This window comes from Myotis myotis, unplaced genomic scaffold (genome assembly GCF_014108235.1).
Source record: "Myotis myotis isolate mMyoMyo1 unplaced genomic scaffold, mMyoMyo1.p scaffold_m19_p_11, whole genome shotgun sequence".
NCBI classification, from domain to species: domain Eukaryota; kingdom Metazoa; phylum Chordata; class Mammalia; order Chiroptera; family Vespertilionidae; genus Myotis; species Myotis myotis.
In genome coordinates this window covers 5,160,495-5,178,984 of record NW_023416315.1, presented here as the reverse complement: position 1 = coordinate 5,178,984, position 18,490 = coordinate 5,160,495, and the positions used below count along the sequence as shown (strand labels likewise).

General features: G+C 48.3%; 1 protein-coding gene across 3 annotated transcripts in view; it reads right to left on the bottom strand.

The window, feature by feature from the left end:
- Positions 1–18,490, bottom strand: part of ELMO1 (engulfment and cell motility 1) — a 392,098-nt gene that overhangs the window by 302,070 nt on the left and 71,538 nt on the right. For all 3 annotated transcript variants that reach the window (XM_036327308.1, XM_036327309.1, XM_036327310.1), the window contains exon 2: positions 14,929–15,072. In XM_036327308.1, coding sequence (XP_036183201.1) covers positions 14,929–15,006 — 78 coding nt within the window. In that variant the 5' untranslated portion in view covers positions 15,007–15,072. The remainder of the gene's footprint in view (positions 1–14,928; positions 15,073–18,490) is intronic.

The window sequence follows — 18,490 nt, the reverse complement described above, 5'->3', positions numbered from 1 at the left end:
AGCACTTCTTCACTTTATAAAAATTTAATGTCAGCAGAAATATTTTTATTTGTCAAGCAAAGCATGCATTTCCCTACAAATTGTTGGCAAAGTACCATGTGCCAACAGTTATGTTCAAGGAGTAGCTCTTTTTGCTGTTTTTGTTGATTTATTCCTCCCTTTTTAACTTTTTCTCCAAAAGAATTCCTTTATTTACCTTAATTTACCAAAAATAGTAAGAAAGCACAGGAAGATTTTTTTTAGCTCCTTACACAAAACCAGCTAGATTCCCGAGAATGGTCGAGTTCCCCAGGAATTCATTTTTCATCGCTGTCTCCAGCAACACGCTCTTCTCTCTGTTCCTCGGGGTGGGTGCTGGCCTCTGCCGTCCCCTCCGCCCTCTCCCTTGACTTTAATGAAATGCCCGCCTGATAAATTCCTGCATCCGCGCCTCCCACTCTGACCCTTCTTCCATGTCCGGCCCTGCATTTCCAGCAAGTCCTAGTGTGAATTCACGGGGATGCCCTCCTTCCCTTCCAGCTCAACACTGCATCCTCTTCTTCATGAAGGAGGTCCTCCCCTTGCCTCCCTTTCACCTGTTAAGATTGATCACGTGCCCACCCAAGCACATGGTTCCTTTAAGACATGAGAACACCCAGGAAGAAACATCCTTGGGAGTCCCTGCTTGTTTATTTAGGAGGTGGTGAGGCCAGCCTGCCATGAGGCTCCCTCCCTGGGGATGGCCCAGCTGTCATGCCTCATCATTCCCCCGCCCTCCACACTCCCCCCATCTGCTCCCGTCCAGCCTCTCATGAACTCAGTTCCTATTTAAACACCTGCTGCTGCCTGTTGGCCAGGCACCTGCTTGGGGACTTCACCCAGCGTGAATGCGCACCTCCGAGCCGGAGCCCTCGCGTCCACTGCTGCCCCCGTTTCTGCCTTGGCACCGGCCCGTAGAGCCGGTAGCACCCCCATCCTGATGTGTTAGCAACTACGATTGTGGGCTGAAGTTCTTGCTTCTGACATCCACTTCGCAGGCACACGGCTGCCCTAAAATGGGCATCACTCACAAAGAAAGCCTGGCTTCGTGAAAAGCGTGTTCATTTCAAAGGTTTGTAGTGACGTGGGGGACACTAATGCCTATGAGATGACGCTAAGTGAATGGAGCCCAGAAAAGCATTGAGAATGCTTTCTATCGGCTACTGGCTTCTCTCTCTTTCCTCAACCACGAGCTCTTGAACAACTTCGGATGATGACTTCTTCGGATTGAACCCCGAGGTCTGCAGGCCCTGTCGCTGTAACCTTGGGCGCATCACTCCTGCTCACAAAGCTCCACGTCCTCTTCTGGAAATAAAGGCCGTGTCGCGCACACTGTCGTGAAGATCGGGATGACGTGTGCCAGACCCTGGGATGGAAGCTGGTGCACAGCAGCGCACTGGACAGAGCTTGCCTATGCACCGGTAATACCTGGTGCATACCTTGCAGGTATATTTTTCAAAAGTTGGTTGAAAACATGAAATAAGTGAATAAATATCCAATTCCTCCTTTTTGCTTGAATGACTCCAGCCCTCTGTGCTGCCTTTGGCACTTGTCACATCCTGTTTTTTATTCTCCAACTCACTTTCCTTTCTTTTTTTATAAAATATATTTTTATTGATGTTAGAGAAAGGAAAGGAGAGGGATAAAGAAATAGAAACAGTGATTGGCTGCCTCTTGCACGCCCCCTATGGGGGATCGAGCCCACAATCTGGGCATGTGCCCTGACCGGGAATTGAACCATGACTTCTTGGTTCTTGGGCCAACGCTCAACAACAGCCACATGGGCTGGGTTCATTTTCCTTTCTTTTGACAACTGGATTATACTTGCTTCGGAGCAGAGACTGCCACTGAGATACCTCTGCCACCGGCCAGGTGAGTGGCTGCTAGGCGCCCGCAAGGCAAACAATTAATGAATAATGTTTAAGAACACATCTTCTCTTTTCAGACTTCTAGCTTCTTTCCCTCTCTCCTGGTCTCTCCCCACCTGCCACCAAAGCTCAGGAAGGGGCTAAAGAAGGAGCACAGCCAGAGGAGGGCAGATGCCCCCAGATGCCCTCCACGCACCTGCCCTCCACAGACCAGCATCGCTCAGCCTTTCGCTGCAAAACTGTTTCCACAGGGACTTCAAGCTTCTGGTCCTAGACAATAAAAAGGCTTTCTCTGGTCCTGACTCTGAGGGGCGCAGCACAGCACTGGGATTTCATCTGCTTTTACAGATGGGAATTCACTGAACATATTGTGGACAGCAGTTGTGAGAAACGTTGCCCCAGAGAGAAAGAAACTGGTTTCCACGCGTCAGGACACCTCTGAGAAGGGAGATGAATGTTCACTACGATTTAGTCCAGAATGTGGCTGAGAGCAACTTGAATGTATGACGTCCACCTGGTCCCTGCCGGCGTCTCCAGACATCGTGTCAGTGACACCAGTCATCTTATGCCGGTTCCATTCTTCCTCCGAGGAGCCCTCTGACTACTTCCCATGCTTCCGAGCCACATCCCTTTAGATGGAGGAACCTGATGCGTCTGAGAACTGTGTACGCATACTCTGTTTTTCTAATAGAGGCCTGAGTAATCCGAAAGATAATGACAAAACCACACTTTCCTGAGGCAAATTTCGCTGGTTCTTGGAAAGAAGTAGGCTGACAACAGTTCCACAGTGAATCACTGACGCAGGATTTCAGTGACTGTCACAAATGACAAAGGGGCTCAACTACGTCGCCCAAGCTGGAACACCAAGGATCACGATAATTTTAAAAATTGAAAGATGACAGGCTATGCCACCTTTTTCTTGACAAATGATGATTCATGCCAAAATGGTTTACTAAAAATGACATGTTTCAGCTTCATCAAACTAATGAAATACTAGATTTTAGCAAGATCAAGCACAATCTTTGTGTCATAAGAATTACTGGACTGTGTAAAAGAAAAAGACATAAATAATTAGCAGTCTCGTGTGTTAGTGCAGTGATTTTCAACTGGTGTGCTGCAGGAATTTTTAAACATGCAACATCTGACTCCTCAGTCAAGGGCATGGGCCTCTTTTCCCTTAGACTGTCAAATAAAAATATGACAACACGCCAACACAACAATAGCCATCTGGTGTGAAGGAACCAAAATTATACCTATTTTTTGGTCAGATTGGCAAAAAATATATTTTTTGATGTGCTGCAGAATTTTAGCAATTAATTTATGTGTGCCCCGAGATGAAAAAGGTTGAAAATTGCCATATTAGTGGATTAAAGACAACTAGACACACCTTTCTCTTTTAGGTATCAGATATACTTCTACTCAGAAAAAAAATGGTATTTCCATTCAACTGAAGAAAAAGTGCAATTTTAGAAAATGTCAAAATTATAGAGATAGACAACATATGAAAAAACACTAATATCAAATATCTTTTGTGTTCTTCTTCCTAGTCCTTGACTATTTCAAGATCAATGTTTTCAGGGACATAAGTAACAAAATTTTCCCGGAAATGTCAATATCTTGGGTAGCTACTGCCACCAATTTCCTCATTCCTTATCCCTCTCCACCTTCCTGATGTCAGTCTTTGCCAGGAAGCGCTCCCAGATGACTCGAGACCAGCTGACATGCCATTTTCCTCCACCCCACCCCACCCCACCCCACCCCTGCAGGCAGTGTCCTTTTCCATGGAGAAATGAGTGACTCACACTGTGAATGAATTCAGATCTTATGGGCCTCTTCCCTTCACTCAAGGGAAATAGTCTTGTTAGTTATTTGCCTCTAGCTCATATGTGGAAGGTTAACTGTGTGTGTGTGTGTGTGTGGGTGTGTGTGAGAGAGAGAGAGAGAGAGAGAGAGAGAGAGAGAGAGAGAGAGAGAGAGAGAGAGAGAGAGAGAGAGATTTAAAAATAAAATGTCAGACCGGCTGAGTAGGACAAACAAGTGATTGTGGACTGTAGACTCTGATAGATAGGCGATTATCAGAGCAGGTGAGTAGATATGAGAAAGCCAGATAAGCTCTGAAGGCAAATTAGGGTTCAGATTCAATTTAAACACAAGATTATGATGGTTTATTAACTGCAAAGAAGCTGAGATTGGATGTAGTGCAGCAATCAAAAGAATGCTGAGAGGAACTGCTGGCCAAGGGAGCATTAAGAAGTGAGTTCACATTTTTTATTTCATTTTTCCCCTTATGCTTCTTGTCTCTCTTAGCCATGGAGCTGGTTTACCTGACTGTGATGGATGCATTAATGCCAATTCATCCTTCTTTCTTCAATGTAATGGATGTGCTGAGATAACTTTCAGCAAGTAGTGAAGGGACATGGGCTTCCAAGTCTCAAATACCTATCCCACGAGTGTGACAATGGCAACCTGAGCCTGAACCCCAGCCTTGAAGAATGAAAAACAGGCTCTTCCGGAAGAGTCAGAATATGTAAGCAATGGCCACAACCTCAAACACTTTCTCAAAACTCCCCTACCTTTGACATGTCATCAACTCAGACTCTTATTACCTATTTCACTTGGCCAGCTCTTTGGGTAATAATAGTAATAGCAACTAGTCATTGACTGACTACCAGAGAGCCATTTCCCAGTGTACTTTACAAATGAGAAAACTGTATGAAGATCTCAAGACGTCAAGTAACTTGCTCAAAGCCTCATACACATGTGAGGAAGCCAGAATTTGAACCCAGACCTGTATAATCCCAGACCTTTCCTCTTTGACCCAGCCTCAGCTCCATATGCTGGCAACCAGGAACAACAAGCCCAAGTGCCCAGAGATAAAAGCTGGAGGGAAGGACGCTGGAATTCTGGGTATCTTGGTGCTAGCACAAAGTGATTTTTTGATAGTTATTTAAAGCTCAGTGTTCCAGCACCAGCCTGAGACTAGTAGTGGATCCTGCTCATGTGTTATCCACACAAATTATGATGAAATGCTAAGTCAGCACTGAAACTGCCCAATGGAAGAATTCTGTCTCCTCCTCCTCACTTTCGATGCTCAAAATCAACACCCCCCGCCCTAACTTCTCGGCATTTCCCTTCTGTCTCGAGTAATTTTAACTTGTGTGTGTACAAGTTAAACTTAAATCTTACCCCAAAACTCTCTTTCCCAATTTTTAACTTGTATTCATCATCTTCTAGTTTGCCAGGAAATAGACTTGTAACCAACATTAATGGTCCCCACCCTTCTTGTGTGTGCTCCAGGCCTGCCAAGTCCATCTCAGAGTTGGCTCTCTGAACCTTCTTTATTCTGCCTGTGGACACAGAGAAGCAATTAAAAATAGATGCTATTTGGATAGCTTAGGGCACTTCTGGTGGGAGGCTCAGCAAGTGCAATGGCATGGCTAAATGGATGTCCACGTTCGTGTGGAGGAGTTGACAATGGCATATGTGAGAGAGATGTCTCTAAAAGGGCAAGCTAGAGGCAAAAATGTCTAAATCCTACAGACAACTCTTGATGATCTGGACCCATCAGGTTTTTAAGCAGCAAAGTGACATAATTAAGTGTGGATGGAGACCACGTAAGTGGACACACTGGCCAGTGTACCAAAACCCGAAGAAAAATCAAAAGGAGCCTGGCTGCGGTGGCTCAGTGGTCGAGCATCGACCTATGAACCACGAGGTCCCGGTTTAATTCCCGCTCAGGGCATATACCCAGGATTCGGGCTCCATCCCCAGTGTGGGGCATGCAGGAGGCAGCTGATTAATGATTCTTTCTCATCATTGATGTTTCTCTCTCTCTCTCCCTCTCCTTTCCTCTTTGAAATCAATAAAAACATTTTTTAAAAATCTATAGGAGGTCTAACCATATTGATAACTGCTTATTTTCTTGAACCCATTTGTAAGGTTTCCATGAAGAATTTGAGTCCACCTAAATATTCCTCCACTATTTTTTTTCTATCTTGGTAGCTGTCACCACCCTTTGCCCAGATGTTCATACAAGAAATCTTAGAATCATCTTTAACATTTTACCTTCCCTTATCACCCTACATATAATCAATCATCAATTTCCTGTCAATTTAATCTTCACATATGTCTTGATGAGACATGTGTCTCACTTCTTTCTATTTCCCCTATCACTGCCCTGGGCCATGACATGATCACTTCTTGCCTAGGCTACAGCAATAGCTATCCAACTCATCTCTCTTGATTTTACCTCTCACAAAACAATCCTCAAACTGTCATTCTCTGAAAATACAATGCCACACTCATAGCTTTTCATTCCTTTATTTTGGGGGCTGTGTTCTGGATAAATTTCTCATTTCCATCCCCTAAATTATAGATTCTCTCTTTAGCCAAATCCATTCTAGAGTTATGTGTTTGTTTTTACTTTTCTGTATTATTTTTATTTTTATGTTTTGCTTTACTGTATATATACTTTTCACTTATAAGGTTTCTAATTGGTTCTTTTTCATATCCGTCTGTTCTTAACTTATAGCCACCTACTTTGTGCTCATAATCTCTTGTATGTATAGATATTACTCTCACTCTTTTCAAGTTCTCCCTGTGAGGATCTCTCATTTTTAGGTCCTCCCTTGCTCTCTGTGTTCCTCTAGAGCAGTGGTTCCCAACCTTGGCTGCACATTAGAATCACCTGGGAATCTTTTTAAAATCCTGATTTCTGGGCCTCATCCTCCGGAAATTCTGTTTCTTTGTTATGGGGTGGGGCCACAACATTAGTAACAAAGAAACAGAATTTCCAGAGGATGAGGCCCAGAAATTAGGATTTTAAAAAGATTCCCAGGTGATTCTAATGTGCAGCCAAGGTTGAGAACCACTGCTCTAGAGAGAAGAGGGCCAGCTAGAGCAGCAGCAGATGTGATATGAGAGACCAGATGTAGACAAGTTTTATGAGATAACTGATTGGATTAAAAAAACTGAGGAAGTGAGAAGAGTCTAGGAAGACATATAGATTCAGCTTCAGCAAACTGAGTGTGCATTCACATATGGTACCTAGACAACGAAAGCATGAAGAGAAGCAAAACCGAACAGGTTTAGGGGAGGAAGGATAATGAGGGGTGTTTGAATATGTTGAGTTTGAGTCGCAAGGGACATCTAGATGGGCAAGACGAATAGGAAGATGGGTAGTTGTTTATATGGGTCAGGAGGTCAAGAAAGAAGTGACAGCCGGAAATTATGAGCACCGGATGGTGATGAGGTTGGTGAATCCCAATAGGTCACCACAAACTTGTCCCACGGTAATTAATGATACATCTATAAGTACCTTGAAACGTGACAGCACTTCTCTCAAAGTCTTTTGGTTGTCTTTTGACTATAGATGTCTCTGATGGAAGGATGAAATTAGACCTTTATAATGTCAATCCATGAAATGTAAGTAATAGTGTACGTACAGTGGGGCCTTGACTTACGAGTTTAATTCGTTCCGAAACCGAGCTCGTTAAGGAGCTCATTAACCCAAATTACTCTGTCAACTCAATGCAAAAAATCCACCGAGAGACAGCTGGTATCTCAAAAAACTCGTTAGTCGGGACACTCGTAAGTCAAGGCCCCACTATTTAAATGCATGGTAGGAATAAGGGAAGGGATGTTCTTCTCACCAGGGCTGCTCCCTTTCATAATTATATTTAATTATCGGTATCATTAGACAGAAAAAGTATAAATATCACCTGTTTCCTTTGCCCAGCATTTATTATGAACTCACCATGTACCAGGCCCTATTCCAGGCACTTGTTCCATGCAGAACATCATATAGTGAGTAAGTATGGATGCTACAATGCAGCTAGTCTGAGGAGCCAGCAAAGACCCTCTCTAAGGAGGGATGGAAATGAATAGGAAGGCAAATGAGGGGGGAAATTTTCCAATTCAGAATGGCATTTTTGAAGGCTCTGAGAAGTGTGCTTTCATAAAAGGTGAGAGAGATCCCAGATAGAGGCGCTGGTGGAAAACCCCAGGGACTTTAAGCAAGGCTGGTGATGTTGTCTAGGGCTGAGGAGAGCAGGACCATAGTAGCCACAAGGATTTTATCCTAAGTGCGGCGGGAGAGCCACTGCAGAATGCTTTAGCCTGGAGGGTGCACGGGAGGCCACTGAGCTGCTACTGGTCTCCTCGCGGCAGTAGCTACAGCAGTGGCCGAGGATGGGGAAAGGTGAACAGAATCAAAAGCCATTTAGGAAGTAGGCTCTACAGCAGCGGTTCTCAACCTGTGGGTCACGAACAACGAAAATACATCCTGCATATCAGATATTTACATTACGATTCATAACAGTGGCAAAATTACAGTTATGAAGTAGCAATGAAAATAAATTTTATGGTTGGGGGTCACCACATGAAGAACTGTATTAAAGGGTCGCGGCATCAGGAAGGTTGAGAACCACTGCTCTACAGGATTTGCTATTTGAAGGGCTATGTGAGATTAGGGGGATGGGGGGAGCTGTCAAGCACAATATTGGTGCCATTGACTTAGAGGACTCACAAATCCATTTGCTGGAAATCTAGAAAAAGGAAAACAGAAAAGCACACATTTTATTTCCCTGAGGCTTCTCACATTTCCTCTAAGTTCTGGGCATATCGTGCAGGTCTACATATCTCCAGAGATAACATACAAGCCTTTCTCCGGGGAACCAGAATCCTTCTGCATGCTAAAATCTAGGCATTTCCATGCCCTGCCACAAATGGCCAGCTGACCAACACACAAATGAAGTCCAAAGGGTGACATGTACAAAATGTTCTAGCAACATGAGATGCCTTAGTCAGCAGATCTGAAGAAAACACAGTTGGGGGAAGGCTCTGTCCTGAGTTTCCCAATGTGCTCCTCGTAGGAGAACTAGGCAAGGAAGTAGAGGGAAGGGAACAGCATCCCCACCTGCCTGGAAAGCAAATCAAAACTCTCCATCCATTTTCAGGAGGGAAAGCGGAGGCTAGAGTTTGTTCTTGCTGAATTAAACCGAGCTCTCGGGCAAGGGGAGAGATATGTTTCCAGTCTTTCTCTTCCAAAGCAAGGCCACCGTTAGGATGTCATGAGATTATACAGGGCCCATCGCACAGAGAGAGCGAGAGCGAGTTAAAACTGGAAGGGGAAGTAGCCCAGTCACTTTATTTTAGAGGAAGTTTAAGAAATAGCTGTTACCCAATATAACAGATGCAAACATCAGATGAGGGTTGGCTACTCCTGTCCCAGCATCACACGACCTTGTAATGACAGCACAGACAGCAACAGGCTCACCTTTCTGCCTAACACCTTTTTATGAAAGGAGCTCTTGCCGGCGCTGTGTTTGTGCCCTCTGGAAAGTAGCAAGAGGGGCAATTATTAGGACCACGTGACATCTGGGGCACCCACTGAAACTTACTGTGGGTGTCAGGTGTCACCAGCAGATGGAGGTTGATAGGGCGTCACAATCATGACTTCCAAATCTGGGTCCAGGTGCAACAGCATCCCCAGCAAGGGACTTGATAGGAACAGGCATCCCTGTGCCCCAAAATGCACCTCCAAATACTCCTCTCTGCCCATTCCATACATTTCACAGGTGATTCTGATGCAGAAGCAAGCGGGAGCCACTGATTTAGTCCAACAGGGGGAACCTGTCCCCTGCAGGGGACCTTCGGCCATATCTGCAGACATTTTGGGTTGTCGCAACTAGGGGAGGAAATGCTGCCAGCATCAGTGGGTGGAGGCCAGGACACTGCTCAAATCCTACAATGCACAGGGCAGACCCCGCAACTAAGAATTATCTGGGCCCAACAGTCAATAGCGCTGAGGCTGCCACAGCCGATGTATCCGACCTCTCGGGGAAGGAGAGGCCAGGAAAATCCGTGCCTTTTCACCTCTGCAGCGCAAGGCTGGAACCTCGCTCTCCAGAGATGCAGTCTCACCCGCTTGATGCGATGGAGCCTTTATACGGACAGTCTGCACCACTGCTACATGGAGGGTCCAAGGGCACTAAGCACCTTCTTCATGTATGTGTTATGTTATCTTAAAGGTCTGAATTCAAAACTCTTTCCGTGGAGCTCAGGTCATTTCCATTGACCAGGCGCTCATTATTGAGATGTTTGGGGAATGACGGGTTTTCATTCTCCTAAGAGTTGGCCTCAATGCATTGGAGAGGATGCTTACATTATTGGTTCCAGTCTTGCTGGAAACCTAAGCAGCATGTTCTATTGTGTGTGCCACTCGGAAGAAACCATAATTGGCTCCTAATGGTTAGCATCGCTAAGCGGAGTGCTGAGTGATTATCTCACTGAAGGCCCAGATGCCAGAAAGCATGTGTGCGTGTTGCCAATTCTCCTCACGGAGCAGGAGGCTGTCCCCACTCACACAGCACTTAAGTAGCAGCCCAGATTCCCAGTCCAAATCAGTCCACCCAACGTCCATGCTCCTGGGCCCCGGGCCAGACGGCCCCTCCCAGCAACCAGCCTTCGATGCTCTCTCTCCCTCCAGGTAGGCTCCTTGGGTGGTAACCCAGACCACTGGCCACATTTTCTCTAATTGTTCTTTGCTTCCGTGACACGTGTCCTTGGAAGTCACATGGCTAGTGGCTGGAGCAGGCCTTGTGGCGACGCTGGGCGTCTGCTCAAAGGTGAATGGCAGGAGCCAACCCGCAGAAGCGTGAGAGATGGGGAGACACAAAGAGAACTACCGAACTCGTTAAGTAAGTCAGAGAAACGCAAACGCTACCTGGAATCACTCACAGGTGGAATCTAAAATCAAGTCAAACTCACAGAAACAGTGGAAGAGGGGCTGCCGGGGGTGGGGGGCTGGTGCGGGAATAGGCAGAGGTCAGTAAAAGGGCACACACCTTCAGCTACACGGTGAGTAAGGCTCTCGTGGAACACAGGGTCACTCCCGCTGATGTGCTGTACCGCATAACTGGAATGTGCTAAGAGCATAGAATTTAAATGTTCTCACACAAAGGGGTGGGAGGGGGAAGAAACCATAACCGTGAAGTGGGGGATGTATTAATTAACTCAACTGGGGAAATCCTTTCCCGATGGAGACATACATCACATCATCAGGGTATTCACTTTAAATATCTTTCCATTTTAGGTCAATTATATCTCAATAAAGCTGAAAAGAAATAAATTTAAGAAAGAATTACCAACCAGATTTATGATTTAGTAGAAACTGCCTGGGTTTTAGTGTCCTACGTGCTGGCTTCGAACTGGGAGTTTCCTAGCTGTGTGATCTCAGGCAAGTGAAGGAGCCTCCGACGATTATAAACGGGAAAGTCTAAAGCCCGCCTCACTGGGCTGTGCTACAGAGATAAACCACTCCACACCGCACTTCACCTGCTGCCTGGCACACGGCATGTGCTGGGCAGATGGCACCTGCTGTTATTACTGCTACTAGGACCATTATTATATACAGAATGCCAAATTCCGATGTCCAGCACAAACACTTAACTATGCTTTGTGCAATCAATAAACTTTCAAAAGGCCTTGGGTACATGAAATCCATGCAGCTTGAATCGTGTCTTAAATATACGACACAAGCAGGACGGTCAAGGGAAAACCTCAGGTTTGGGACACACTTGCCCAAAAGCACAGGCAGCTGTGTTTCTTCCAGGGAAATGAGATCCCCAACCCTACCAGGCAGGGGGCCGTGGAATGTTTCTGCCCAGAGAAGGGCGGACACCGAAGTTCCATTCTTATCTTTACTGTTCACTATGGAAGCCAGAAACTGAGGTCAATACGATGGACCCCAGACACAGTGTGTGTAAGACACAGGCTGACCACCGGGCTTAGGATCCACGCCCACAGGTCATATTAAATGTAAATCAAAGCTACCAGCCAAGGAATGGTTAAGAAATAAGAAGGATGGAGAAATGGCTATATTATAACGTGATCACAAAGGGTTTGAGTTCAAAGGCAGCTCTACCCCCCACCCCGCCCCCCATGTGCTTACCCGAGCGGGAGTGAGAGGCGTGGAGCGCTGATAAGGCGGAGGCAGCCCAGCAGGCTCGCTGTTAGTTAACAAAGCCTCAAGGGGTTTTTAATGCGTGTAAAGCCGCAGGGACGCACCTGTAAAGGCGCAGCTTCTACCAAACACCTGAGCTTGTGAGAGGTGCACGAGGTCCCGCGGGCAACGTGAACTGGGGCTGATGCACGGGGATCGTGGAAGCTCCGTGAGGCCAGTTAAGGAATCTGACTTGAATCTCAGGTCACTAGGAAGCTCGAGGCTCATTCGTGATTTTTTAAAAAATTGTGGTCGACTTTCCTCAACCAGAATCTTTCCTCACAGCTTCCCCAGTGAAAACAGCTCCATCCCAGCTGCTGTGGCCGCAGCCGCCTAGGAAAGCCTGGCAGCCACCAGAGGAGGATTGAAGGGCTCAGATGGAAGCCATGCACCTTCCCATCAGCCCCGGGGCCTGACCCTCTGCCTGGCCACCTGGCCCAGGTGTGCATTGTATTGAAATGACGGCCAGGACCCTCTCCTGCCCAGATGGCCCAGACCCGCCTTCCCTGAGAGAGGCCAGATCTATTTCCTTGTGTGGAGAGCATGGAGTTTCCGCACTCGGGGCCATAAATAACAAGTCTAACGACCTCTCCTCCGCATGAAACAGCTTCCCACAGTCGGCAGCCTCCCGACCCCCTTTCAGGTTCACCCTGGAGAGCTTCGCCAGCACTGGCTTGTGCTCTCTAGGCAGCTGAAAGCTTCCACGGGGACAAGTACGTCCATCAAACAGGGAGATGACCAGCAGCCAGGCTGGGCCCTGAGCTGCCGTGATTTTTCTGTGAACCTAAAACTGTTCTAAAATATATTATTTTGTAAATATATTTTTATTGATTTCAGAGAGGAAGGGAGAGGGAGAGAGAGAGAGAAACATCAATGATGAGAGAGAATCATTGATCAGCTGCCTTCTGGACGCCCCCCAACCCAAGCACCACTTGCCCTGACTGGGAATCTTGAACCATGACCTTCTCGTTCATAGGTCAACGCTCAACCTTTGAGACACACTGGCTGTGCCCCAAATATTTTTAAATATATTTTTTAATTATTAATACACAGCAAAGGCCAGATCCCACAGCAGGGGCAGGACACCGCCTCCACGGGAGCCACGAGTGTTCAGCAGGAGTTGCTGTCTTAAAGCAGACGCTCCCAACCGCTCCAGCCGTGGCAGATTCCAGAGGAAATCATTTACCCCAGGTGGTAACCCCAGGTGGAAGCTCCGTGAGGCCAGTTAAGGAATCTGACTTGAATCTCAGGTCACTAGGTGACCCCCAGGTGGTTCTCCTGAGAAATCAGCCTCGGGCACCAGGTGTGCAGCTCTGCACTACCAGATGGGGGTCTTGTGAAAATGCAGGTCCTGTGTCAGAAGATCTGAGGTGGGCTCCCCCATTCTCATGTCTAATGAGCTCCCAGGTGACGCCCGGGCAACTGGTGCTCAGCCCCACAGAGACGGCAGAGCAACAAGACAGAAGGCACCTGGGCCCCTGACACCGGAGCATCACGCCAGCCCAGGAGCCAGCTTCCATCTCACGGAAGCGCTGTTCTGTCTGGTGTGGCCACACCTCCTCCTGACTGCACTGAGTCTGCACCAAGCAGTCCCAGACGCAGCGTAAAGGGAAATCCAGCTGGTGACCCTCTCAAGCAGCATGTGAAAAGGGCAAACAGCTGTTTGGCACAAATGAATAGAAAACGGCTGGGCGGGCTTCTCAACCCGAGTGGGCTGCTTCCAGAGTCCCACAGAACCACCTCCGGGAGCAGCTATGATGACAGTGGTGTGCTGGCTGGATGACAACAACCCTACACATCGACCTTGTCTTACATTCACACTCAAGCTCCACTGATTCTGACTTGTTGTGTAGAACTTATTTTAATCAGTTATTTAGATCCACACAATGTTATATAACCTTCAACCAGATAATAAAATCTGACCAGGAAAAAAAAAATCAGTACAGATTATAATCATAAAATAATATCAAGAACATAATAAATAAGAAGTGGAGTTGCCATGGCACCCTGACTCTGCAAAGGCCGGAAGCCGTCTGGAGTCCTGTGTTATTTGCTCTATGAAACCCTTCACTGCGTGTTAAGGTTCAGCCCCTTTTTCTTTAAATCACTTGCTCGGGGGGGGCAAGGTAACCCTCCTGAGAGAACCTGAACTAAAACAGCAAGTGCCAGCGACTCCCAGGAGCTGCCCAGATCCAAGCCAGGGAGGCCTTCCTGGGTAAAATCACCTTTTAAGTCACCATGATGTGGTTTTCATTCCGCCAACATTTACTGAGTATTTGTCACCTGCCAGGCAATATACTAGACTCACAGTGCAGTTTACACTAATCTCAAAATTACAATTGTCTGGGATCCAAGACTGAGCCCCGTGACACTCATCTCATTAGCAAGCCCTTACTCAATGCACTTGGCTGCTCCGGCCAAATTCGAAGAGAAACAGGATTCAAAAAATTAAGCTCTGTGCTGCCCGTGATGAAATGGTCTGCACGTGTCCGTGAGTCCCCGCCAGGCAGGCTGGGGCAGCCCGTGCTGTGTGCTGGCCTGGAGCCTGCAGGCCACTGTCCCTGATCCTTGTCACAGCCTCAGACACATGAACTGGAATTTATTTTTAGTAAATATTTTTTTATTGATTTCAGAGAGGAAGGGAGAGGGAGAGAGAGATAGAAACATCAATGATGAGAGAGAATCATTGATCGGCTGCCTCCGGCACACCCCACGCTGAGGATGGAGCCCACAACCGGGCATGTGCTCTGACCGGGAATCGAATCTTAACCTCCTGGTCATAGGTTGATGCTCAACCACGGAGCCACGCTGGTCGGCCACAAGCCCTGTATTGACACCGTCCACGCAGATGCTGGGCGAGTGAAGCAGCCATGCATCGCCCTTGTGTGTGGGACAGAAACCAACTACACTGCAACTATTACTGCACAGACTCAGCACAGCCAGGGAGAGGCCAGGGGGAAAGAGCCATCAATGTCTGCGAAAATTCCAGAACCAAAGGGACACCGAGAACAACCCCACACCGCTCCGCGCATTACCAACCTGGTCAATTTCCATGAGCTTGGGGTAGGCGCCCGGCCACTCGATGGCCACCTTGACGATGTCCGCAGGGGGAGGCATGGTGAAGCCACGTCCCACGCTGGTGCCCCGGGCTCCCGCGGTGCGGACGGCCACACGTGTCTATCCCTGGTGAGGAATGACAAAGAGAAAGAAGGTCGCTCAGAGCACACGCGAGGCGGGCCTGCTTCATCACTTCCTGTTTTCACTGGTGGTTGAGGTACAAGTAACGGCTCAGGGACAGAAGACACAGCTGCCAACTGCACCCCTGGCTGCTCGGAGGAGGCAAGACAGAGGAGGAGAAGGTGCCAATGCCCTAGAGTCCAGCTGCCGGGGACATGGCCCCGGGGAGGACAGCTTTGTGACTCTGGACGGGAAAGCAGGCGCCCCTTACCCCCGGGTCCTGGGAGCTGGTCTCGCTCCGTCCAGAGCCACAGAAGCCCGCGCTCACAGCTCCGGAAGGACAGACTGCCCAGGAAGTCAGGTCAGGAAGCAGTGTTTCTCTACAGTGTTTTCTGTGTCACAAACAGAGCTGCACTATAGCAACCAGGATGCCACTGGGAAGGGACCAGGCCTGAGGTTCACACACATGCAACACACCCCCTCCCCAAGGCCCACTCCCACCAGGGCACCTTCCCGGAGGGACTGAGGGATGGAGATGCAGGCCGTTCAGAGCGGACCCTGGATCCTCATTTGATTGAGCGGCACTGCTGATACAAGGGGGTCAGGGAATCCTCTCCCAGCCCAGCCATCTCCTATAGAGTGACCTTTTAACTTAGTATTTTATAATCATTTTTTTTTTATTGATTTCAGAAAGGAAGGGAGAGGGAGAGACAGAAACATCAATGCTGAGAGAGAATCATTGATTGGCTGCCTTGCACGCCTCACACTGGGGATTGAGCCCGAAACCTGGGCCTGTGCCCTGGCCTGGAATTGAACCATGACCTACTTACTGGTTCTTAGGTCAATGTTCAACCACTGAGCCACGCCGGCCAGGCTAACTTAATATTTTTGAACAGGTCAAACATGCACATGATTCAACACATGAATGTGTGTGTGTGTATGTGATGACATGCAATGTAGAATCTCCCTCCTCTGGAAGTGGACCACCCACCCTGTCTCAGTTCAGACCCCCATCCCTCCCTCCGATTATCCAGTGTCATTAGTCTCTTCTGTATTCCTCTAGAACAGTGGTTCTCAACCTTCTGGCCCTTTAAATACAGTTCCTCATGTTGTGACCCAACCATAAAATTATTTTTGTTGCTACTTCATAACTGTAATGTTGCTACTGTTATGAATCGTAATGTAAATATCTGATATGCAGGATGGTCTTAGGCGAGTGACCCCTGTGAAAGGGTCATTCGACCGCCAAAGGGTTCGCGACCCACAGGTTGAAAACCGCTGCTCTAGAACATCTTCGCATACACAAGGCAAATGCAAAAATGTTCCGCCCATCCCCCTGCATACAGAAGGCAGCATTCTCTCCCCTGGTCTTTTCACTTTGTATCTCTTCGAAATCTCTCTATATTCGCACAAATACTGCGCCTGCTTCTCTCACAGATGCGTCCTGGTTCTTTGCATGAAGACCACCTATCTGATGACCCCATCCTCTGCCGGGCCCCTGGGTGATTCTTCCCTGTGGCTGTTACAAAGGAGGCAGGTCAGTCAGCTTACGCATCCACCGCTCTGCACACATGTGAATACATCCTGCCCAAAGTGGGGCGGAGTGGAATTGCTGGGCCCGAGGGCAGAAGCAGTTTCAAATTCTCATGGCTGTTTCCAATGGGCCTCCTTGGAGCTGTACCGTCCACACTGCCTTCAGCAACGGATGAGGCTGCCTACCAACACAGCCTCCCCAACAGCCTGCCGTTAGCACACCTGACACGGCGAAGAAAGCAGATCTCGGTGCACTTCCAACCCGTATTTCTACCACAGTGAGTGAGCCTGGACATGAACGGCCAAGTCCCAAGTCCACTCCTCTGTGAACTGGCCAAGTCCTCTGCCCCATTTCCTAGCGGGTTCTTGTGGTTTTAGAAGTAGGTCTCAGTGTGAATATTCAAAAGCCGCGTGCATATGGGCCTTGCCCTCTCTCGGGGACCGGTGGACATCACTGCGACCACAGCAACAGAGCTGATTATGGCAGCCTCAGCAACGGCACCAGTCCTGTAAGTCACTCGCTTCCCTGGAGCTGACAAGGAAAGGAAATGAACCCAAACGACACGGCGGCTCCTCTGGCCCAGAAGACGAGGGAAGCCCACTGTGCGGCTCGTCAGTGCTGACCAGTGAGGGCCCATCTACTCGCTCAGCACCCACTCACTGAGCCTGCACTGTGCTGTCCGCAATGCGGGGGATCTGGATGTTAGACGGCACCGAGGGGCGTGCAGAGAAATGGCGCAGGCGAGGAGAAGCTGAGGCGTGTGAGTGCATTTGGGAGGAAGGGGCAGTAGTTCCATGTTAAATGGGAAGCCAGGGGAAGCGTCATTGAGAAGGCAGGTGTGAGGAAAGCCCTCTGAGAGGGGGGAGGTAAGCCAGGAGGTGAGCGTCAGGTTTGCACAGGCCTCGGGGACGGCAAGTGCCAAGGCCCCGGGGCAGGAGCATGTCTGGCGTGTTCCTGAAACAGGTGACGCCAAAGCCCAGTAAGCCAAGGCCACAGTAACAATGAGGCTCATGGTCGCTGGGGCATAACTTGGTAGGTTCATGCACGGGGCTCTCAACCACGTGGACACTCCCAACATATCCCTCGGTGTGACTTCAAGACAAAGCTCATGTTCATACACATCCATTGAGGGTACAAACTGGTACCACTCTCCAGAGGGACTGTGAGCAAACCGCCCCAGAGCCTTGAAATGTTGGATTCATGGAGTAATTTTACTTTTCTAGATGTTTCCTCAAGGATCATTATAAACTAAACCGTAACAATGCCTGTGGTTTTGGTTGCAATTCCCAAAACTTGGGAACAAGTGACCAGTCACCACCAGACTGGTTAAATAATTGTGGAGCCGCCAGGTGCTAAGACAAGCAAGCGATGGGCGCGGGGCTTCCCCCTGTGCCCTGTACAGTGTTTCACTCACTCGCGAATTCTAAGGACACGGTATTATATCTGCAGGGCACCATTCAACTCCGGACCCAGATTCAATTACACGCCCTAGAATAAGAAGAAAGCAGGCTCCAATGTGAAAACAGACTCGGTGTGACTCAGGTAACTCTATTCAACACAAACAGCCCACACTCCGGAGGGGCAAGAGGATAAAGAATAGAAGGAAGAATGGGTTGGGAGCACCCTCCTCCCGACTCCACACGAAACAGTCTAGGGTTGCACAGAAAGAGTCACCGAGCCTTCCAGGAATCAAAAGCCAGGGTGCTTGTCTCCCCTGGAGCTGGTATTGATTTCCCCAAGCTGTTCCAACAAAACCTGGTGAGCAGGTGAGAACACAATGACGAGGCTCCCCCTGGGTCTCCATGGAGAAGAGGAGGCGAGGGAGCTGTGTACACAGACAACAGCCACTGAGCGCAGACAGGTGGGGGGCACCCCTGGGAACTCACTGAA